The sequence below is a fragment of the Macaca nemestrina genome, chromosome 17 (assembly GCF_043159975.1).
Source record: "Macaca nemestrina isolate mMacNem1 chromosome 17, mMacNem.hap1, whole genome shotgun sequence".
Taxonomy (NCBI): Eukaryota; Metazoa; Chordata; class Mammalia; order Primates; family Cercopithecidae; genus Macaca; species Macaca nemestrina.
The window spans coordinates 46853555-46871822 of NC_092141.1; the positions used below are offsets into that span (position 1 = coordinate 46853555).

General features: G+C 52.6%; 1 protein-coding gene across 2 annotated transcripts; it reads right to left on the bottom strand.

Moving 5' to 3' along the window:
* Positions 1 to 10232: 10232 nt before the first annotated feature.
* LOC105476876 (mitochondrial rRNA methyltransferase 1) lies at positions 10233 to 18207 on the bottom strand. Of its 2 annotated transcripts, XM_011733167.2 has the most exons (5): positions 16778 to 18207; positions 16484 to 16577; positions 11391 to 11523; positions 11175 to 11294; positions 10233 to 10947 (listed from the first exon to the last, which is right to left on the bottom strand). In XM_011733167.2, exons 1-5 carry the CDS (start codon positions 17317 to 17319, stop codon positions 10853 to 10855), a joined length of 984 nt encoding a protein of 327 aa, XP_011731469.1. In that variant the 5' UTR covers positions 17320 to 18207; the 3' UTR covers positions 10233 to 10852. The 2 variants fall into 2 exon arrangements, with proteins under 2 accessions (XP_011731469.1, XP_070938894.1); XM_071082793.1 differs by lacking the exons at positions 11175 to 11294; positions 11391 to 11523.
* Between the last annotated feature and the right edge of the window lie 61 nt (positions 18208 to 18268).

Sequence of the window (18268 nt, forward strand, 5' to 3'; positions counted from 1 at the left end):
TCTGTCACATGCCACAGTATGGACAAACCTTGAAGACATGATGCTAAAATAAGCCAGTCACGAAAAGACAAATGCTGTATGATTCCACTCTATGAGGTATCTAAAGTTGTCCAATTATAGAAACAGAACAGAGAATGGTGTTTGCCAAGGGCTGGGTGGTGGTGGATGGGGAGCTGTGGTTTAAAGCATAGTTTCCGTTTTGTAAGGCAAAAGAGCTCTGCAGATCTGTTGCACAGCAATGTGAATATACTTAACACTATTGACTGGTACACTTAAAAACAGCTAAGATAATAACAACAAAAGCAACAGTTTTGGAGTCAGACTTGGGTTTGAGTCCTGGCTCTGTCACATGGCCTGGGGCAAGTTGTCAAATGTCTCTGAGCCTCATTCTCCCCAGCTTTACAACAGGGTAATGATAGAACATGACTCACATGATCTCAATGACAAAGCAGGTGAAGTGTCTTGAGACCTGGTCAGTTGGCTCTGCAACCATGTCCTCGTACGGAGGCTGCGCAGGTTGGAGTTGGGCAGCTTCCAGTCCTGGGCTGTCGGCTCCCAGTCGCACCCAGCCTCTATTTCCGTGATCTCTCTGTCTGCCCCATTTCCTCTCACTGTCCTCACTCCTTACCTCCCTCCAGCCACACTGGCCTAGAGCTCACCAGGCACACTCCCACCCAGAAGCCTTTGCACTTAGAGTTTCCACTGCTTGGAATGCTCTCGGGGGCTCACTCCTGCCCTTTCTCCAGGTCTTTGTTTACAGTCCCCCTGTTTAAAATTGTGCCCTCCCCCAACCACAGGGCTCTACGTCCCCTTTCCCTGCTCTACTGTTGTTATACCATATAATTTTACTTATTGGTTGTTGCTGACTTGCTCACTGCTATATCCCCAGCTGGCACATAGTAGGTGCTCAATAAATACTTGTTGGATGACAGCCTAAGCTAAGCCTTGGCGTTCTGTCCTTAGAGGCCCTCTGTCTCCAGCCCCAAATCTCATCTTTGTGGTGTCTGCCCCTTTAAGGACTCCCACTCTCAGGTCCCCTCAAGTGTGGGGGGAGAACCCCGCTTCCCCCTAAAGCCCCAGGCTCCCCAGCTGCTGCTCCACCGGGACCTCAGCACCAATTCTGCCCATCAATACCAGCCTGCGGCAGTCACACTTGAACACCCACCCCAATCGATAACCAGCGGCTGCTATCGATCAGCCCTGAGGGCACAGGAAGCCGGTGGGGAGAGGGAAGGAGAGGACCAGGCAGGGTGTGCAGACACAGCCTCAGAGAAGGAGCAACAGCAGAGCCCCAGTGACCTGGCCAGGGCAGGCAGACAGGACAGAGCTCATCAGAAAGCACAGGCAGAGGTGACGGGGGAGGAGATGCCAGACCCCAGGCTAGGAAGGGCAAAGGGGTAGACACAGAGGGAGGCTGCTGAGAAGAAGGAAGAGGCAAGATAGGAAGGGTTGGCCGGACGCAGTGGCTCATGCCTGTAATCCCAGCATTTTGAGAGGCCAAAGTGGCTGGATCACTTGAAGTCAGGAGTTCGAGACCAGCCTGGCCAACATGGTGAAACCCCACCTCTACTCAAAATACAAAAATTAGACAAGTGTGGTGGTGGTGGGTGCCTGTAATCCCAGCTACTCGGGAGGCTGAGGCAGGAGAATCACTTGAACCCAGGAGGTGAAGGTTGCAGTGAGCAGAGATCAGGCCACTGCATTCCAGCCTAGGTGACAGAGCGAGATTCTGTCTAAAAAAAAAAAAATTAAAAAAAAAAAAAGGGCCGGGCGCGGTGGCTCAAGCCTGTAATCCCAGCACTTTGGGAGGCCGAGACGGGCGGATCACTAGGTCAGGAGATCGAGACCATCCTGGCTGACACGGTGAAACCCCGTCTCTACTAAAAAATACACAAAACTAGCCGGGCGAGGTGGCGGGCGCCTGTAGTCCCAGCTACTCAGGAGGCTGAGACAGGAGAATGGCCCGAACCCGGGAGGCGGAGCTTGCAGTGAGCTGAGATCCGGCCACTGCACTCCAGCCTGGGCGACAGAGCGAGACTCCGTCTCAAAAAAAAAAAAAAAAAAAAAAAGACAGAAAGGAAGGAAGGGTTATTGACGGTCTACTGTATGTCAAGGGCATCATCTCTGAAGCCTCCCAGCACAACCCTGGGTGAAAGCAGTTATTGGCTCTATCTTACAGGGAGGAAACTAAGCTCAGAGGTTAAGAAACTCACCCAAGGCCTGAGCCTTCAAATTTGGGAGCAGAGCCAGGATTTGAACCCACGTCTGGAGTCTCTGTGGGGCCAAGGCTCTTTGCAGCACCCCACAGTAGCCCTGAGCTGTCACTTCGGGGCTCCCAGCCTGGAACACCACCGAGAGCCAGTGGGAAACTGGATGGAGGTGCCTCCCAGCACCGCCACTGGAATGCCCCACTTAGAGCTTGTCAAGGTGGCTTGGGAAGCCTGGGCAGTGGTTCATGCCTACAGTCCCAGCTACTCAGGAGGCTGAGGCAGGAGGATCATTTGAGCTCAAGAGTTCAAGGCCAGCCTGGGCAACATAGCGAGATCCCGTCTCAACAACAACAAAAATGTTTTTAATTAGCTGGGCATAGTGGCTAAGGAGGCTACTCAGGAGGCTGAGGTGGGAGGATCATTTGAGCTCAAGAGTTCAAGGCCAGCCTGGGCAACATAGCGAGATCCCGTCTCAACAACAACAAAAATGTTTTTAATTAGCTGGGCATAGTGGCTAAGGAGGCTACTCAGGAGGCTGAGGTGGGAGGATCGCTTGAGCCCAGAGTTGGAGGCTGCAGTGAGCTATGATTGCATCCTTGCACTCCAGCCTGGGCAACAGAGCAAGACCCTGTCTGTAAAAGAAAACAAACAAACAAACAAAATGTATGGTGAGGGAAACAAGATGAGGCATGTAAGCCCATGGTAAGTGCATAACAAATGTTAGTACCATCATCATCACCACATTACTCCTCCTCCTGCTCCAAGCACACGGCTTCCAGGTCGCATACTCACTGAAGCAAGACTGTTGTTAGAGTGTGTGTCGGCCTCAGGGCTCTGATTCAGACAAGATCCAGCCCCATGCACAGTGCCTGACCCAGGCTGGTGCCCCCATCTACGCGAGGGGCTGTCAGCAGAAAGTCTGGCTCAGGTGGGTCTCTGCAGAGCTGAGGGGCTGAGGGAGGCTATGAAGCATCTCCTCAGCCTCAGTTAGCTCCCTTGTTTCAGAAAAACAAGAGCAGCTGTGGCTGGAGATGATTTCTGACTTGCCTCCTCTGACACTGCTTGAGAGTGGAAGGTCAAGGCTGGCTGGAGGCATGCTCAGGGATCTGCCCCTCCAGCCCACTGCAGAGAAGAGGAAGGGGAGGCAATCAGCCTCCAACCTCAGGACTTACTCGCTTGTTCATGCATTGCTGTGAAACACCCAGCATGTGCCTGGCCCTGTGCTGGGACCTGGGAATACAAAATGGGTAAGGCTGATTCCTGCCTTGGAGGTCTAAGTGGGGCAGGGATATTCCTAGAGGGTGGGAGGGGCTTATGTGTCTGCGGTTGTAGGGAGCAGAGGGCCTGCAAGAAAGTTTTTTTGTTGTTGTTTTGTTTTTTTGAGACAGTCTCGCTCTGTCGCCCGTGATCTCAGCTCACTGCAACCTCTGCCTCCCGGGTTCAAGCAATTCTCCTGCCTCAGCCTCCCAAGTAGATGGGATTACAGGCATGTACCATGCCCAGCTAATTTTTGTATTTTTAGTAGAGATGGGGTTTCACCATATTGACCAGGCTGGTCTTGAACTCCTGACCTCAGGTAATCCACCTGCCTCAGCCTCCCAAAGTGCTGGGATTACAGGCATGAGCCACCATGCCTGGCTTAGTTTCCTCTTTCTAAAGGGAACTGTTTAGCCCATGGAATTTTTTTTTTGAGATGGCGTTTTGCTCTTGTTGCCCAGGCTGGAGTGCAATGGCGCAATCTCAGTTCACCACAACCTCCGCCTACCAGGTTCAAGCGATTCTCCTGCCTCAGCCTCCTGAGTAGCTGGGATTATAGGTGCCACCATCACACCCAGCTAACTGTTGTATTTATAGTAGAGATGGGGTTTCACCATGTTGGCCAGGCTGATCTCAAACTCCTGACCTCATGATCCGCCCACCTCGGCCTCCGAAAGTGCTGGGATTACAGGCATGAGCCACCGCACCAGGCCAGCCCATGGATTTTTTTCTCAAATTGCAGATAAACCCCAAAGGTACTGCTTCTCATGGAATCTCCCTTCTGATGCCTACAAACCTTAGCAAGAAAGCTGGAGCCCGGGGGGGGGGAAAGGGCCCAGCTGCAAAGAGGGCAGGAGAAAGGCCCAATCCCTCCTCCCCAGCCCAGCTGGTGAAGGGTGTCCTCTGAAATGGAATATTGTGACCGAGAGGGCATGTGGCAGGGGCGAAGGACAGGCATTTCCAAAAAATCCTTCTTGGAGTGCAATCAGGAGGAGTCCTGTTTCAAAGCAGCCTTTGCAGAGCCTGAGGTAGAAATCTCCTGGTCCTAATTCAAAGAGCAGCCCCTCTCCCTTTCCCAATCTGGGGAAGGAGCTGGGCCAATTAACTGGGGGACAGAGCTCGTGCCCTTTCCCGCTTCTCTGGAGGTGCTAATGGTCCTCAGGGCTCTGGCCCTGCTCCCCTTCCACCAGTCCCCAACGGGCTACACACAGTTCTGCGATTTAAAAAGATAGTTTTGAGAACAGTTGTTTTGCCTGTAAAATAACTACAATATTTTTCCAATTATTGAGAGTTTACAATTTACTGGGCACTGAGATAACCCCCTGTGAGGTATGACATCCTCATTTTACAGAAGAGACAAACTGAATGTCCTAGAGGATAAGCATCTTGCCTTGGGCATCCAGCTGAGACTGCGCCCTGTTCACACGGGGATTCTGAAGGAAGGGAAAGTGGCCATATTGGGATGCCCAGGAGATGGGGGATTAAAACCTATGGATTAGAGGTTGAGGGAAGAGGATGAAAGGAAGGAGCCGCTCCAGGTGCTTCGTCCCCTGACCAGGTTTCCAGGACCCTCAGGAGAGGGGGACAATGACAACCTCTGGTCAGTGGCCAGCATAAAACCGCCTCCATGTCACCTGGCACATAGGCCCAGAAGTAAGAGGCACTGAGCTCTGGGCTGGGTAGGAGGCCATTAGAACTTTCTGGAGCACCTCCCCCAGCAGGATGAGTTGAAGACCACTAGGGAGGTGTTAATGAAACAGGGAAGCTGTAAACAGACTCAGGAGTGATTCCAATCTGACACCTCCCCCTACCCAGCCCCCACCAGTAATGAGCTGGGACCTGCCCTTCCCCCGAGAGAGCGGGGTGAGGGGCGGAGGAGGCTTTCTTGGGTATTTTTTTTTAGCTTCAAAAGCCTCCTTTCATTATCATCATCATCATCATCATCGCAATTAAAAGATCACATTTATTGAACACCTACTGTGTCCCAGGCACTGTGCTAAGTCTTTTTCATGTATCCCATCATTAATCCTCACCTACAAACCTTAAGCCTACATGGGAAGTAGTATTCTTACCTCCGTTTTACAGATTAAGAAACTGAGGCTCAATCAGAGTAAGTGACTTGCCTAAGGCAGGGCCCACATGTGGACCCGGCGCTGTCTGACACCCTGCTTTTGGTACCGGACTTCTGCCCCACCGAGAACTCCTTCAGGGAGGCATGTATGTGTGGCCTCAGGGCTGGAGCTGAGTGGCGAATAAAGGCAGTGCACCCAGTACGCATCCTTGAAGTTCAGAATTGGGAAGAAAGACATTGGTAGACTGAGTCAGTGGGACAGGGACAAGTAGGATCCTGGCCTTGCCGCCAAGCCTCCCTGTCTGCTTTCCCCGCTCTCCGCTTCCACATGTGTATACACTGAGAAGGGGCCAGGAAGTTCGGTGGAGGAGCAGGAGGAGGGACCTCCAGCACCGTTCACTGCCTGGGGAAGGGGAGGCAGAGGGGTTCTGACTGGGGATAAGGACTGAAGAAGTGGGGAGGGGTTGCTGGGAAGAAGACCCCTGCCTCACAACCCCAGGAGTGAGGGGCTGAGCGGCTCTGCAGTGGAGCCCCGTGTTTGTAAACACCATTAATCAGGGATTAGCAGATGGGCCTGCTAATTGCACCTGTGGAAGTGAGAAACCTCAAGGTTGATTACATTTACAAACTGTGGGGATCCCTGGCACCTGGCCCTGCAGGAGTCGGTGGTGGTGGTGGTGGTGGTGGTGGTGGTGTGTGCGTATGTGTGTGTGTGTGTGGGGGGGTGCTGTCTAATTTAGGACCCCAACCTAGGGGGAGGGGGATTGACAATTTAGCCTCCTGCCAAAAAAATACTCCAGGCCTGCAGCAGGGATCTGAGGTGCCAGCCTTGATTTAGCTGCTCTGAGAATACCAAGTCAGTGCCAATCCTTCTTAGACCCTTTCCGTCTTGGCATCTCAGGGTCTTGGAGTCCTGACAAAGGGGGCTCCTACAAATGTCATTCCAACCCCTCTCCTCCCTCAACTCCTTCCAGCAGTTCCCAGGGGTAAATAATTGTGCACTGCAGCTGAAGGGGGCCAGAGCCTACGGGAAAATTGAGGCCAGGTTGGTTGGGAAGCACAGCCCAGCGCCCTGACCTCTAGATCTAGCCCTAGAGGCTTCGAGGAGCAGCTACTGTGCTCCCCCAGGCATGGGGCTGAGAGTTTTACATGTATGATCTCTTTCAATCCATACCACCATCCTTTGAAGTGGACACCATTGTCATCCCAATTTTATAGACGATGAAAACTGAGGCTTGGAATTTAAGGGACACGTCCACATTTATACTTCTAGCAAGCCACAGAGTTGGAACTCAAAGCAAGCACTGTCTAGCAGCCAGGCTCCTGCTTTTAACCACCACTGCTCTCTCCTCTGACTTCATTCCAACTCTGCCCTGCAGGGGATGGACCCCCACCCAGCCCCTTCACACCCATAGCCACAGCCTCCCCAGCTCCTGTGTACTTAACCCACGCTTGCTGAGCAGTGTCCACTCAGTGTACAGGCACCGCGCCAGGCACCAGAGGCTGCTCAAAGTAGAATCAGACCTCACTCTCCTCATCCTTAGGACCTCAGACCCTCCCTCTTTGTTGGGGGGACTGCCTGTATACCAGAAATAAGCACACATCTATGTGTGCATGGCCTGTAATGTATAGCCTCAATCCCCTTTGGTTTAAGTGAACCTGTCTTCCCAGAGGCCAGCCAGCCTGCTGCCCAGGGAGTGAAGCAGGGAGAAGCCCCCTATACCTGACGAAGCCCAGGAGAGTCTTCCGGATGGCCCAGACAGGGAAAGCTGATGAACAGCATGCCCAGGGCAGGTTAGATCGGAGGAGCCACCACCATGGAGGAGTCTGTGAGGGGTGGGGTACCTGAGTAGCCCCTACTCCAACTTCTAAGTTCCATGTTGGGCTTGGTTCTAGAGAGCAAGCTCAACTCTGCACCCCATATGCGGGGAGCACTGGGACGCCTACATTCATTTTCATCAAGTGTATTAGGTTTCTCCAGAGAAACAGAACCAACTGTGTGTGTGTGTTCAAGAGATTATAAGGAATTGGCTCAGGCACTGATGGAGGCGGGCAAGTCTCAAGATGTGTAGGGTGAGTCAGCAAGCTGGATGCCCGGGAGAGCTGATGGTTTCATTCCAGCCTGAGTCTGAAGGCCTGAGAACCAGGAAAAACAAGGGTATCATCTCCATTCAAAGGCCAGAACGCTTGAAATCCAGGAAGAGCTGATATTTCAGGTCTAGTCTGAAGGTAGGAAGGCTTCTCTGACTTGGGAAAGGTCAGACTTTTTGTTCTATTCAGGCCCTCAACTGAATGGATGAGATCCACTCACATTAGGGGTCTGCTTGACTCAGTCTACCAATGTAAACGTTCATCTCTTCCAAAAACAGCCTCATAGAAACATCCAGAATGTTTGACCAAACATCTGGGCAACCCATGGCCCAGTCAAGGTGATACATAAAATTAACCATCACATCAAAGTCTGTATTATTGTGTGCTAGTCCTGGGGTGCAGTGTCCTCTGGTTTACAGAACATCTTTTACTGATACTCTCTCATTTTATTTTTATAACTTCTGCTGAAAAGGAAGGGGATAGATAGGGCTGGTAATAATGGTACTATCCCCAAGACGAGGAGGCTGAGAAGCCATCTAAGTGGAAAGCCACAGACCCAGGACTCGAATGAGCACCTTCCGGAACCCGAGGGACAGATGAAATCTCACCCTCACCTAAACTTTCAGGCATGAGCTCAAAAGCACAGGTGTGCATGAGAAGCAGTTTTGTGGACATGAGTGGGTGGCTCAAAGGCCACTGATTCTTGAACCTGGCCACACAATGAGATCAACTAAGTAGCTTTAAGAAATACTGGCCAGTAGGCCGGGCATGGTGGCTCATGCCTGTAATCCCAGTACTTTGGGAGGCTGAGGCGGGAGGATCACCTGGGGTCAGGAGTTCGAGACCAGCCTGGCCAACATAGTGAAACCCCATCTCTACTAAAAATACAAAAAATTAGCTGGGCGTGGTGGCTCACGCCTGTAATCCCAGCTACTCGGGAGGATGAGATAGGAGAACCGCTTGAACCCGGGAGACGGAGGTTGCAGTGAGCCAGGATTGTGCCACTGAACGCCAGTCTGGGCAACAGAGGAAGACTCCGTCTCAAAAAAAGAAAAAAACCAACACATGGCTCCTTCTCCAGAGATTCTGATTTAATCAGTCAGGTGCCTCTGGGCTTCTGAAATATTAAAAATATCCTCCTCCTTGACCCCAATGACAAGCCAAAGTGAAACATCACTATACTAGTCGCTTGGCCAAGAACGAAGCAGGGATGGGTCAGAGCCTGTGTGGCAGTCAGGGACAGGGAGCTCAAGCAGGACAGATGCTGATCAGTGCAGTTTATGAAGGAATTCTGTCCTCTTTCTTGAGAGGCGTAACTTTGACTTTAAAAAGATCTTAGGCCCTTTTTAGGCCAGGCACAGTTGCTCACCTGTAACACTAGCACTTTGGGAAGCTGAAGCGGGCAGATCACCTGAGGCCAGGAGTTTGGGACCAGCTTGGCCAACACAGGGAAACCGTATCTCTACCAAAAAAATATAAAAATTAGCTGGGCGTGGTGCACGTCTGTAGTCCCAGCCACTCAGGAGGGTGAGGCAGGAGAATCGCTTGAACCTGGGAGGCAGACGATGCAGTGAGCCGAGATTGCACCACTGTACTCCAGCCTGAGCAACAGACTGAGACCCTGTCTCAAAAAACAAGGAGCTTAGGCCCTTTTTAAACAATTTCAAGTGTTGCTCTAAACTGGCATTGCCGTTAGAATTCTGAGAAAAATCCATTGCAGACGGATTCCAGAGAAAAGGGGAGTACGATTTATTGAGCACCTCATATATATGAGGCACTGAGTTCCTATTGCCCTCCATATTCTCCCAACAATCCAGGAGGGTAGGATTATTCCCCTTTCGCCCAGAAGGGCACTGAGGCCCAGATGGGTAAGGAGCCCGCCCAAGGTCATATAGCAGTCAGGACTGCAATTTCGGGGTTGCTATCCTCCAAAGCCACGCTCCAGGAGGGGAGATTTTCGTCTCTCAGAAGCCATTTGGCAATGTCTGGAGACATTTCTGGTTTCACAATGGGGGGTCATGCTACAGGCATCTAGTGGGTATAGGTGGGGGATTCTGCTAAACATCCTACTGTGCACAGGATGGCTCTCACAACAAAAACTTACCTGGCCCAAAATGCCAAGGGTGTGCAAGTTGAGACCACCTGCCCTAGTGGTTCTCAGCCTTGGCTGCACGTTAGACCAATGGTGGCGCTTTCAAAAGCCGATGTCAGGTGGCGGCACGCCCATCATGTCAGACTCTCTGGTGTCAGTGTTGGGTTTTTGTAAAGCATGCCAGGTGGTTCCAATGTGCCATCAGGACAGAAACACTTCTATGTTCCTCACACTGCTGGCTCCTGCTGCTTTCATGGGACCCGAGGGCAGGAGTGCCAAATCTGTCTCGGTTGTACAATCAACGGCAAGCCTGCTCCCAGTTCCTCCCCTGGAGGGGAACCGACTCAGTCACCCATGGGGGCCCCCGTCGGGTGAGAGGTGTTTGCTAATTTCCCCTCGCCTCTCACGGGGCTGCAGCCAGGAGTCTCCCCACAAGGAGGCTGTGGAAGCTGACTAAAGACTGGACTGAAGAGCGAGGCTGCCACCTAAAGGAGGAATTGGCCAGAATCTCCCAGGTGCTGAGTGATGTTTTATTCGAGCCTCACAACAACCCCGTGAGGTAGGTGCACAGTCCAGAGGCACAGAAAGATGAGACCTGTGCTCAAGGCCCCAGGGTGGGGCCGTGTGTGGGCCTGACGTGTGCACTGTCTACCCCATGTCAGGGTCCTGCCCTCCACACCCTACATTCTCACACACACATTTGCCACAGGCAATGACTGGTTCAAGAGGAACGGGTCCCCTGGGCTGGGCTGCCTGCCTCCCTGCAGATGTCTAGACTTCCCCTCAACTTCCAGACAGGGCCTGGGAGGAGAGTCTCTCCATGCTAGGCCATCATGGCTTCCCATGGAAATTAACAAACTACCATGTCCTACTACAGGTCCAACATCACAACAGGAAACAGCTTCCTCTGGTCTCCACCGCAGTCCCCTTCCCCCACGAGACCGTGGTCAATAAACATGGGCCTGGTGCACACTCAGGCAGAGGCTCCTGCACACTGGAGCAGGCGGAGGCAGGTGCGGCCGTCCCTGACTCCAGCATGTGAACACTGTGGACAGTCCACGTCAGCTCTCATTTTGCCTCTCTTTCTCTGATCCTGAAGACAGCCCTGGGTGCTGAGCCACGCTGAGTCCTTCAGACCGGTTCTTGCGGGTCTTGGAGAAGTTGCCTTCTTTCCCCTTCTGTGGGGAAACCCTTCCACTGGCTGCAAATGGAGTGAAGAAGAATTCCTGCACAGACACAAGGACAAGGGAAGAGAGGACGGAGGAGAGGGATGATGTTTAGAGACCGAGACATGTGTCAGGCAGTCACTCATTTCATCAACAGGATATCATTTCCCCATTTTGCATATAAACCAACTGAGGCACAGAAACAGCCAGCAAATGGGATTAGAGGGCATCAAATCCCACCTGCATGATTAGAGGGAGAGAGGAAAGGGAAGGGGGAGTAGACTCACCTGCAGCCACAGAGACGTTCAAGGACTCAAGTCCAGGAGGCAGCTGGCGCCGGGGCAGGATGGTGAGGAGAAGCTGACAGGAGGCCTGCACCTCTTGGGACAGACCTGACCCCTCATTCCCTGCAGGGCATGGGGCCGAGGGTTAGGGTTGCCCAGCTGGACATCCAATTGCTCGGGAAATGTAATCTGGGCACAAAAGCAGGGACATCCACCTACCCAGCACAAGGAGAGTAGGCCGATCCCAGGGGAACTCCAAGCAACTCGTGATGGGGATCTCGGAGGACTGGGGATCCTCTGCCCTTGGGCAGCCCACTGTGCCGGCCACGAGCCAGCCCTGCTGGGCTTTGGTCTGAAAGGGGGAAGAAGACATGTTCTAATTCTTTTTTTATTTTAATTTTGAGATAGGGTCTTACTCCTGCTTGGGCTGGAGTGCAGTGGCACGATCACAGCTCACTGCAGCCTCAACCTCCGGGACTCTGGTGATCCTCCCACCTCAGCCTCCCAAGTAGCTGGGACTATAAGCACTTGCCACATCACCCGGTTAGAAAACAAATTTTTGCAATTTTTTTTTGAGATGGCGTTTCACCACGTTACCCAGGTTGGTCTGGAACTCCTGGCTTCAAGCGATCCTCCCGCCTTGGCCTCCCAGAGTGCTAGGATTACAGGCATCAGCCACCACACCTGGTTCTCATATTCTAATTCATCAAATCTTCATCAGAGGCCGTACGCGGTGGCTCAAGCCTGTAATTCTAGCACTTTGGGAGGCTGAAGCAGGCAGATTACCTGAGGTCAGGAGTTCAAGACTAGCCTGGCCCAGGCACAGTGGCTCACGCCTGTAATCCCAGCACTTTGGGAGGCCAAGTAGGAGGATCACCTGAGGTTGGGAGTTCAAGACCAGCCTAACCAACATGGAGAAACCCCGTCTCTACTAAAAATACAAAATTAGCCAGGTGTGGTGGTGCATGCCTGTAATCCCAGCTACTTGGGAGGCTGAGGCAGGAGAATCGCTTGAACTCGGGAGGCAGAGGCTGCAGTGAACTGAGACTGCGCCATTGCACTCAAGCCTGGGCAACAAGAGTGAAACTCCATCTCAGAAAAAAAAAAAAAAAAAAGCCAGGTGCAGTAGCTCACACCTGTAATCCCAGCACTTTGGGAGGCTGAGGCAGGTGGATCACCTGAGGTCAGGAGTTTGAGACCACCCTGGCTAACATGGTGAAATCCCGTCTCTACTAAAAACACAAAAAAATTAGCTGGGCATGGTGGCACATGTCTGTAATCCCAGCTACCTGGGAGCCTGAGGAAGGAGAATCGCTTGAACCCATGAGGCGGAGGTTGCAGGGAGCTGAGATCACGCCATTGCCTCCAGCCTGGGCAACATGGTGAAACTCTGTCTCTACTAAAAATACAAACATCAGTCTGGCCTGGTGGCGGGCACCTGTAATCCCTGCTACTCAGGAGGGATTCTCTTGAGACTAGGATGTGAGAATCTCCTGAGACCAGGAGGTGGAGGTTGCAGTGAGCCGAGATTGTGCCACGGCACTCCTGCTTGGGTGACACAGTGAGACCCCATATCAAAAAAAGAAAAAAAAAAATTCTTCATCAGAGCCCTGGCCAAGGAGGAGCCCAGCCTTGCCCATACATTCATTTATTTGCTGATCCAGTCAATTAGTCAATAGATATTAAGCATCTAGCATGGGCTCTGTTCTAGGCACTGGGGACAGGGCAGTGAACAAAACAAAACAGACCAAAATCCCAGCCTTGTGGAAGGGCAGGTGGGGACGGACTCACTGAGGTGACATTTCAGTGCAGACCTGAAGGAGAAGGAGGAGCACCGTGCAGGCATCTGGGGCAAGAGCACTCTAGGCAGAGAGACCAGCAAGCACAGAGGCGGGTGCCTCCCTGGCATGTTTGAGAACAGTAAGATGGCCGTCAAGACAGAAGAGGGAACAACAGCCACATGAGGTAGGGTCTCCAGGGCTACTGGAAGGACTTTGACTTTGAATCTGAGCGGTACAGAGGCTTTGAAAGGTTTTGAGCAGAGAAGTAACATGGTCTGACTTCAACAGAATCACTCTGCCTGCTGTGCTGAGCGCCAAGAGCAGAAGCAAAGAGGCCAGGTGGGAAGTTTCTGCAATAATGGTCAACAGATGATGGTGACTTGCTTGGGTCAGAGTGGTAGCAGTGGAAATAGGAGAAAGGGTGATAATATGGAAATAACTTCAGTTAAGGATGATGCCAAGGCTTTTGACCTAAACAATCAAAGGGATGGGGTTGCTCCAGAAGGAACAGGTGCTCAGCTTTAGAAATGTTAGGTTTGAAATGCCCACCTGACAGCAAAACAACAACTGTGGAGTAGGCGACTAGATGAGTGAATCTGGAATTCAGAACCAAGGTCCAGGCTAGAGTATACACTTGGGGGGAAATTTGAATTCAGATAGTATTTAAAGCCATGAGACTAGATGAGACCAAAAAGAAATGAACCTGTACAGAAAAGAGATCCAGGACCAGGTGAGGTGGCTCACGCCTGTAATCCCAACACTTTGGGAGGCTAAGGCAGGAGGACTTTTTGAAGCCAGGAGTTTGAGAACAGCCTGGGCAACAAAGTGAAATTCATCTCTACCAAAAAAAAAAAAAAAAAAAAAAGAAAGAAAGAAATTAGGTTCTATGGTGTGCACCTGTATCTCCAACTACTCAGGAGGCTGAGGTGGGAGAATGGCTTGAGCCCAGGAATTCGGAGGCTGTAGAGAGCTGTGATTGTGCCACTGCCACTTCAGGCTGTGGCAAGACCCACATCTCCCCATCTCTCTTTTTTTTTTTTGAGATAGAGTTTCACTCTTATTGCCCAGGCTGGAGTGCAATGGTGCAATCTCGGCTCACTGCAACCTCGCCTCCTGGGTTCAAGCAATTCTCCTGCCTCAGCCTCCCGAGTAGCTAGGATTACAAGGGCCAGCCACCATGCCCAGGTAATTTTTGTATTTTTAGTAGAGACAGGATTTCATCATTTTGGCCAGGCTGGTCTCGAACTCCTGACCTCAGGTGACCCACCTGCCTCAACCTCCCAAAATTCTAGGATTACAGGCGTGAGCAACCACGCCTGGCCAAACCGCATCTCTTAACAACAACCACGCCCGGCCAAGACCCCATCTCTCTCTTTTTTTTTTTTTGGACATGGAGGCTTACTCTGTCACCCAGGCTGGAGTGCAGTGGCACGATCTGAGCTCACTGCAACCTCCATCTCCCGGATTCAAGCAATTCTCCTGCCTCAGCCTCTGGAGTAGCTGGGACTACAGGCGCCCACCACCACATCCAGCTAATATTTTGTATTATTAGTAGAGACAGGGTTTCACCATGTTAGCCAGGATGGTCTCGATCTCCTGACCTTGTGATCTGCCCGCCTCAGCCTCCCAAAGTGCTGGGATTACAGGCATGAGCCACTGCGCCCAGCCAACCCCATCTCTTAACAACAAAAGAGACCCTAGGACTAAAATCTGGGAAATGCTAATGCTCGGATGTCAGGGGGCTGAGGAAGAACCACTAAAAATGCCTCAGGACATGGTGAAGCAGAAGGAAAGCAGGTGCAGAGTGTTTCAAGGAGGAAGGAGTGGTCAGCTGTGCCAGCTGCTGCAGATGGGCCAAGTCAGAAAAGAATTAAGAACAGACCCTGGAATGCAGCAACATGGAGGTCACCCATGACCTTGACGAGGCCTTTGATTCAGTGTGAGAGGAGGGGCTGACTGGTGTGAGATCAAGAGCGTGAGAAGGGAATGTTTGTTTGCATGCTGAAGAGAGTGTAAGAGAAAAGTGGATGATGCAGGAGAGAGGAGGAAAACTGCTAGAGCAGTGTCTCTGAGTACCCAGGAAGGAATGGGGCCCCAGCACAAGCCCCTGCTTGGGGCACCTCCAGCTCTTCCACAGCAGCAGGCGGACGACACTCTCCAGGCCAGACGCTGAAGACACAGTAGGGAGATGTGATGACGGGAGCTTAAGTGGATGTTCTACAGTGTTTCTGTGTTTTCAGAAGCTACCTGTTCAGGGGCTGGAAGTGATGAGTGGGAACCTCATCTCCTATCAGGCTTGGAGAAAGGGGCTCCCTACAAAAAGGTGACGCCAAAAAATTGCTTCTAGATATGTGTTGTTCAATATAGTAGCCACTAGCTACATGTGACTATAAAGCAATTGAAAGGTGGTTAATTCAAATTGAGGTGTGTTGTATGTAAAACATTTTTTAAAGGCATGTAAAATATTTCATTAATAATATTTTTAAAAGGTCAGGTGCGGTGCCTCACACCTGTAATCCCAGCACTTTGGGAAGCCGAGGTGAGTGGATCGCTTGAGGTCACGAGTTCAAGGCCAGCCCGACCAACAGGGTGAAACCCCATCTAAACACACACAAAAAAATTAGCCCGGCATGGTGGCCTGTGCCTGTAATCCCAGCTACTTGGAAGGCTGAAGCAGGAGAATCGCTTGAACCCAGGAGGCAGAGGTTGCAGTGAGCCAAGATTGTGCCATTGCACTCCAGCCTGGGCAACAAGAGCGAAACTCTCTCAAAAAATTAATAATATTAACAATAATTAAAATGATTACATGTTAAATTGATATTATTTTGGATATACTGGGTACAATTTATTTAAAATGTCATCTCTTTACTTTTCAATGTGGCTACTAGAAAAGCTAAAACTACCTATGTTTCTCGCACTACATTTTAACCGGACAGCATTGCTCTCTAGACACGCCCCAGAGCTCTCCCACTTCTTGAGAGGGAAATTTCTCACCCTGCAGATGGGGTGGGGGTTGGGGGCAGTGGGTATGGTCAGAGGGGATTCCAAATGCGGAGCAATACTGCCCCCTTGTGTCCAGCGAGGGAAGCACAGCTGAAGAGGGATGGGAGAGGGGTGCTTCCAAGGTTTGTCCCTTGCTAGGTATTAATGGCATACTGATCTCCTTGTTCAAACATCCTTTCAAGCTGTGCCCTATTCGAGGAACTCAAGCATCCTGTCCACCAACAAAATGCATTTACTGAAGCCCGACCTAGTAGGCAAGGAGACACTGAGGCTGACTTACAGAAGAGGCAAAGTGGTGCATATCTGGGAAGAGGTGCAGGAAAGGGTATGACGATAGGAAGAATTCAGATAATGCTCCAATTGCCGTTTTAAATACTCCAGGACCCTCCCATCCCCAGAGGGATTTGGAAGGCCGAAGGAAGCGATGCCAACAGGCCCCTTTCTCTCCCTCGCCAGAAGCTAGCTTCGTCCCCTTGAAGAGGCTGAACTGGGCTCATATCTGTTCCTTACCCTCTTGCCCCTCATTACCTGTAAAAATCCAGTGAGGTCATCGGTGGAGAACACGTCCATCACCTCCATAGCCCCCGCGCTGGCCTTGCTGACTACTGGAGTGAGCGGGCAGCTGCAAGGTTTCCCCATTCACCGCATTAGGCTGGGCCATCTCAAGCCCGGCTCCCTACCCTCCCCGGGCTCCCAAGGGCTAGAGGCGTGAGAGTTCTGGGACAGGTGAGTCTGGCTAAGGGATCACCCAAGGGCCAAGGTGCTTAGGAACTTGGCTGCATCTCCAAGTTGGGGCACATGGAGAATGAGGGACGTCCGTGCCTGTTTCTCCGGCTGGTGATGACCTTATCCACTCCGAGGAAGTGTGCGGAACGCAGCACAGCCCCAAAATTCCGGGGATCCTGGATCCCTTCGAGGACGAGCCACAACTGCTGGGGGTCGTCGCCTGGGCTCGCCTCCCCGGCCTCACTCCAAGGCCGGGGCCGCAGCGGGCTCACCTCCATGCAGACACCCTGGTGGACCTGGTAGCGGCACATTGTGTCCAGTTTCTGCCGTCTGGGCCGTAGAACTGGAATGTCCCGCGCCTGGGCCATCCGGAGCAGCTCGGCCCGCTCCCCCTGCAGCCCAGCTTTACCCGCCTGGAGCAGGAGCCGGGCCACGGAGCGGCGGGCGGCCCGCAGAGCCAGGAGACACGGGGACAGGCCAAACAGAAGCTCCAGCCGCGAGGTCGGCACCAGGTCATCCAGCAGCAAGCGGCTTAGCTCCTCCCCACCAGGCCGCTCCCCACGCCGCGCTGCATGGGAGAAATGACGGGTGACGAGGCGACCCCAGGTCGCGCCCCGGATGGTCGAGAGCAGTGCCATGGCGCAGCTCCCGCCAGGGACTCGATGCCCCCTGCTGCGTCCCCGGGAACGGTAACCCACGCCGCAGTTCGCTCCCAGGCTCCCAACACAGGGGTGAAGGGTACTCGACAACTGCCTCCGCCGAGCTCTCTCGGACAGGAAGAAACAGGCCGCATTCCCCACAACTGGACTAGAGAGCTACGACCGTCCCCTCCCAAGCTCCCACGTGGGTTCCCTCGCTTCCGGGTTCGGGAGCCGACCCCCAGTCCCTGGCGCCTCTTCCTGACGGTGTTTTGCGCATGCGCGGTCGCCAGGCTGTCCCCACAGCACCTCCTACAGGGCTAGAGGAGCAGCGAGCTGAGCTGGCCGTACTACCGGCTGCGTCCTGTGTTCCTCGAGGTCAAGGAGGTCGGGGACTGCATTCACTCACGCACCAGCGAAGGGCACTTTAAGGAGATGGGTTGGCCTTCCTGGTCAACCAATTCAGTCTTATTGCCTCCCTCCCCACATCCCGGCGCTGGTGATTTTCCCCAGAACTACTACTCACTAGCTCATCACCAGCCAGCAGGAGGACCCCAGCAGTCACTTCCTATCCCGGGCCGCTGATTCTCTTCCTAAGTGACTCTGAGCCTGTCCTGTCCCTGCTGATAAGCCCACTAACGCCCCCGTCCCACAGGGAATGGCAAGACTTTTGCGCAGCACTCAGCCCCCCAGCGATCCAGGAAGGCAGGAAGGAGCTGCCTCTTCAGCCCCATCTTGCTCCTGCACTTAAGTTCTGTGCTGTTCGCACAGCACTGCATGCTCTTCCAGGCCTCTCAGCCTCGCACACCTGTCTTCTTCGCTTTGTCAAACTCCTACACGTTTTCAAGACCCAAACAAACCCATTCCTGCTACCTAAGGTAATCCATACTCCCATGAGTGAGGCCCCCAATCCACCCACCAGGTAGGTCCCAGGTGGGACCGACCTGGA

Excerpts from the sequence above, each read along its gene's own strand:
- LOC105476876 (XM_011733167.2), bottom strand. The coding sequence starts at position 17,319 with ATGGCACTGCTCTCGACCATCCGGGGCGCGACCTGGGGTCGCCTCGTC. Across the intron at positions 11,295-11,390 it reads GCCTACTCTCCTTGTGCTGG|GGAATGAGGGGTCAGGTCTG; the intron begins GTAGGTGGATGT and ends CATGCCCTGCAG. Across the intron at positions 10,948-11,174 it reads GAACGTCTCTGTGGCTGCAG|GAATTCTTCTTCACTCCATT; the intron begins GTGAGTCTACTC and ends GTGTCTGTGCAG.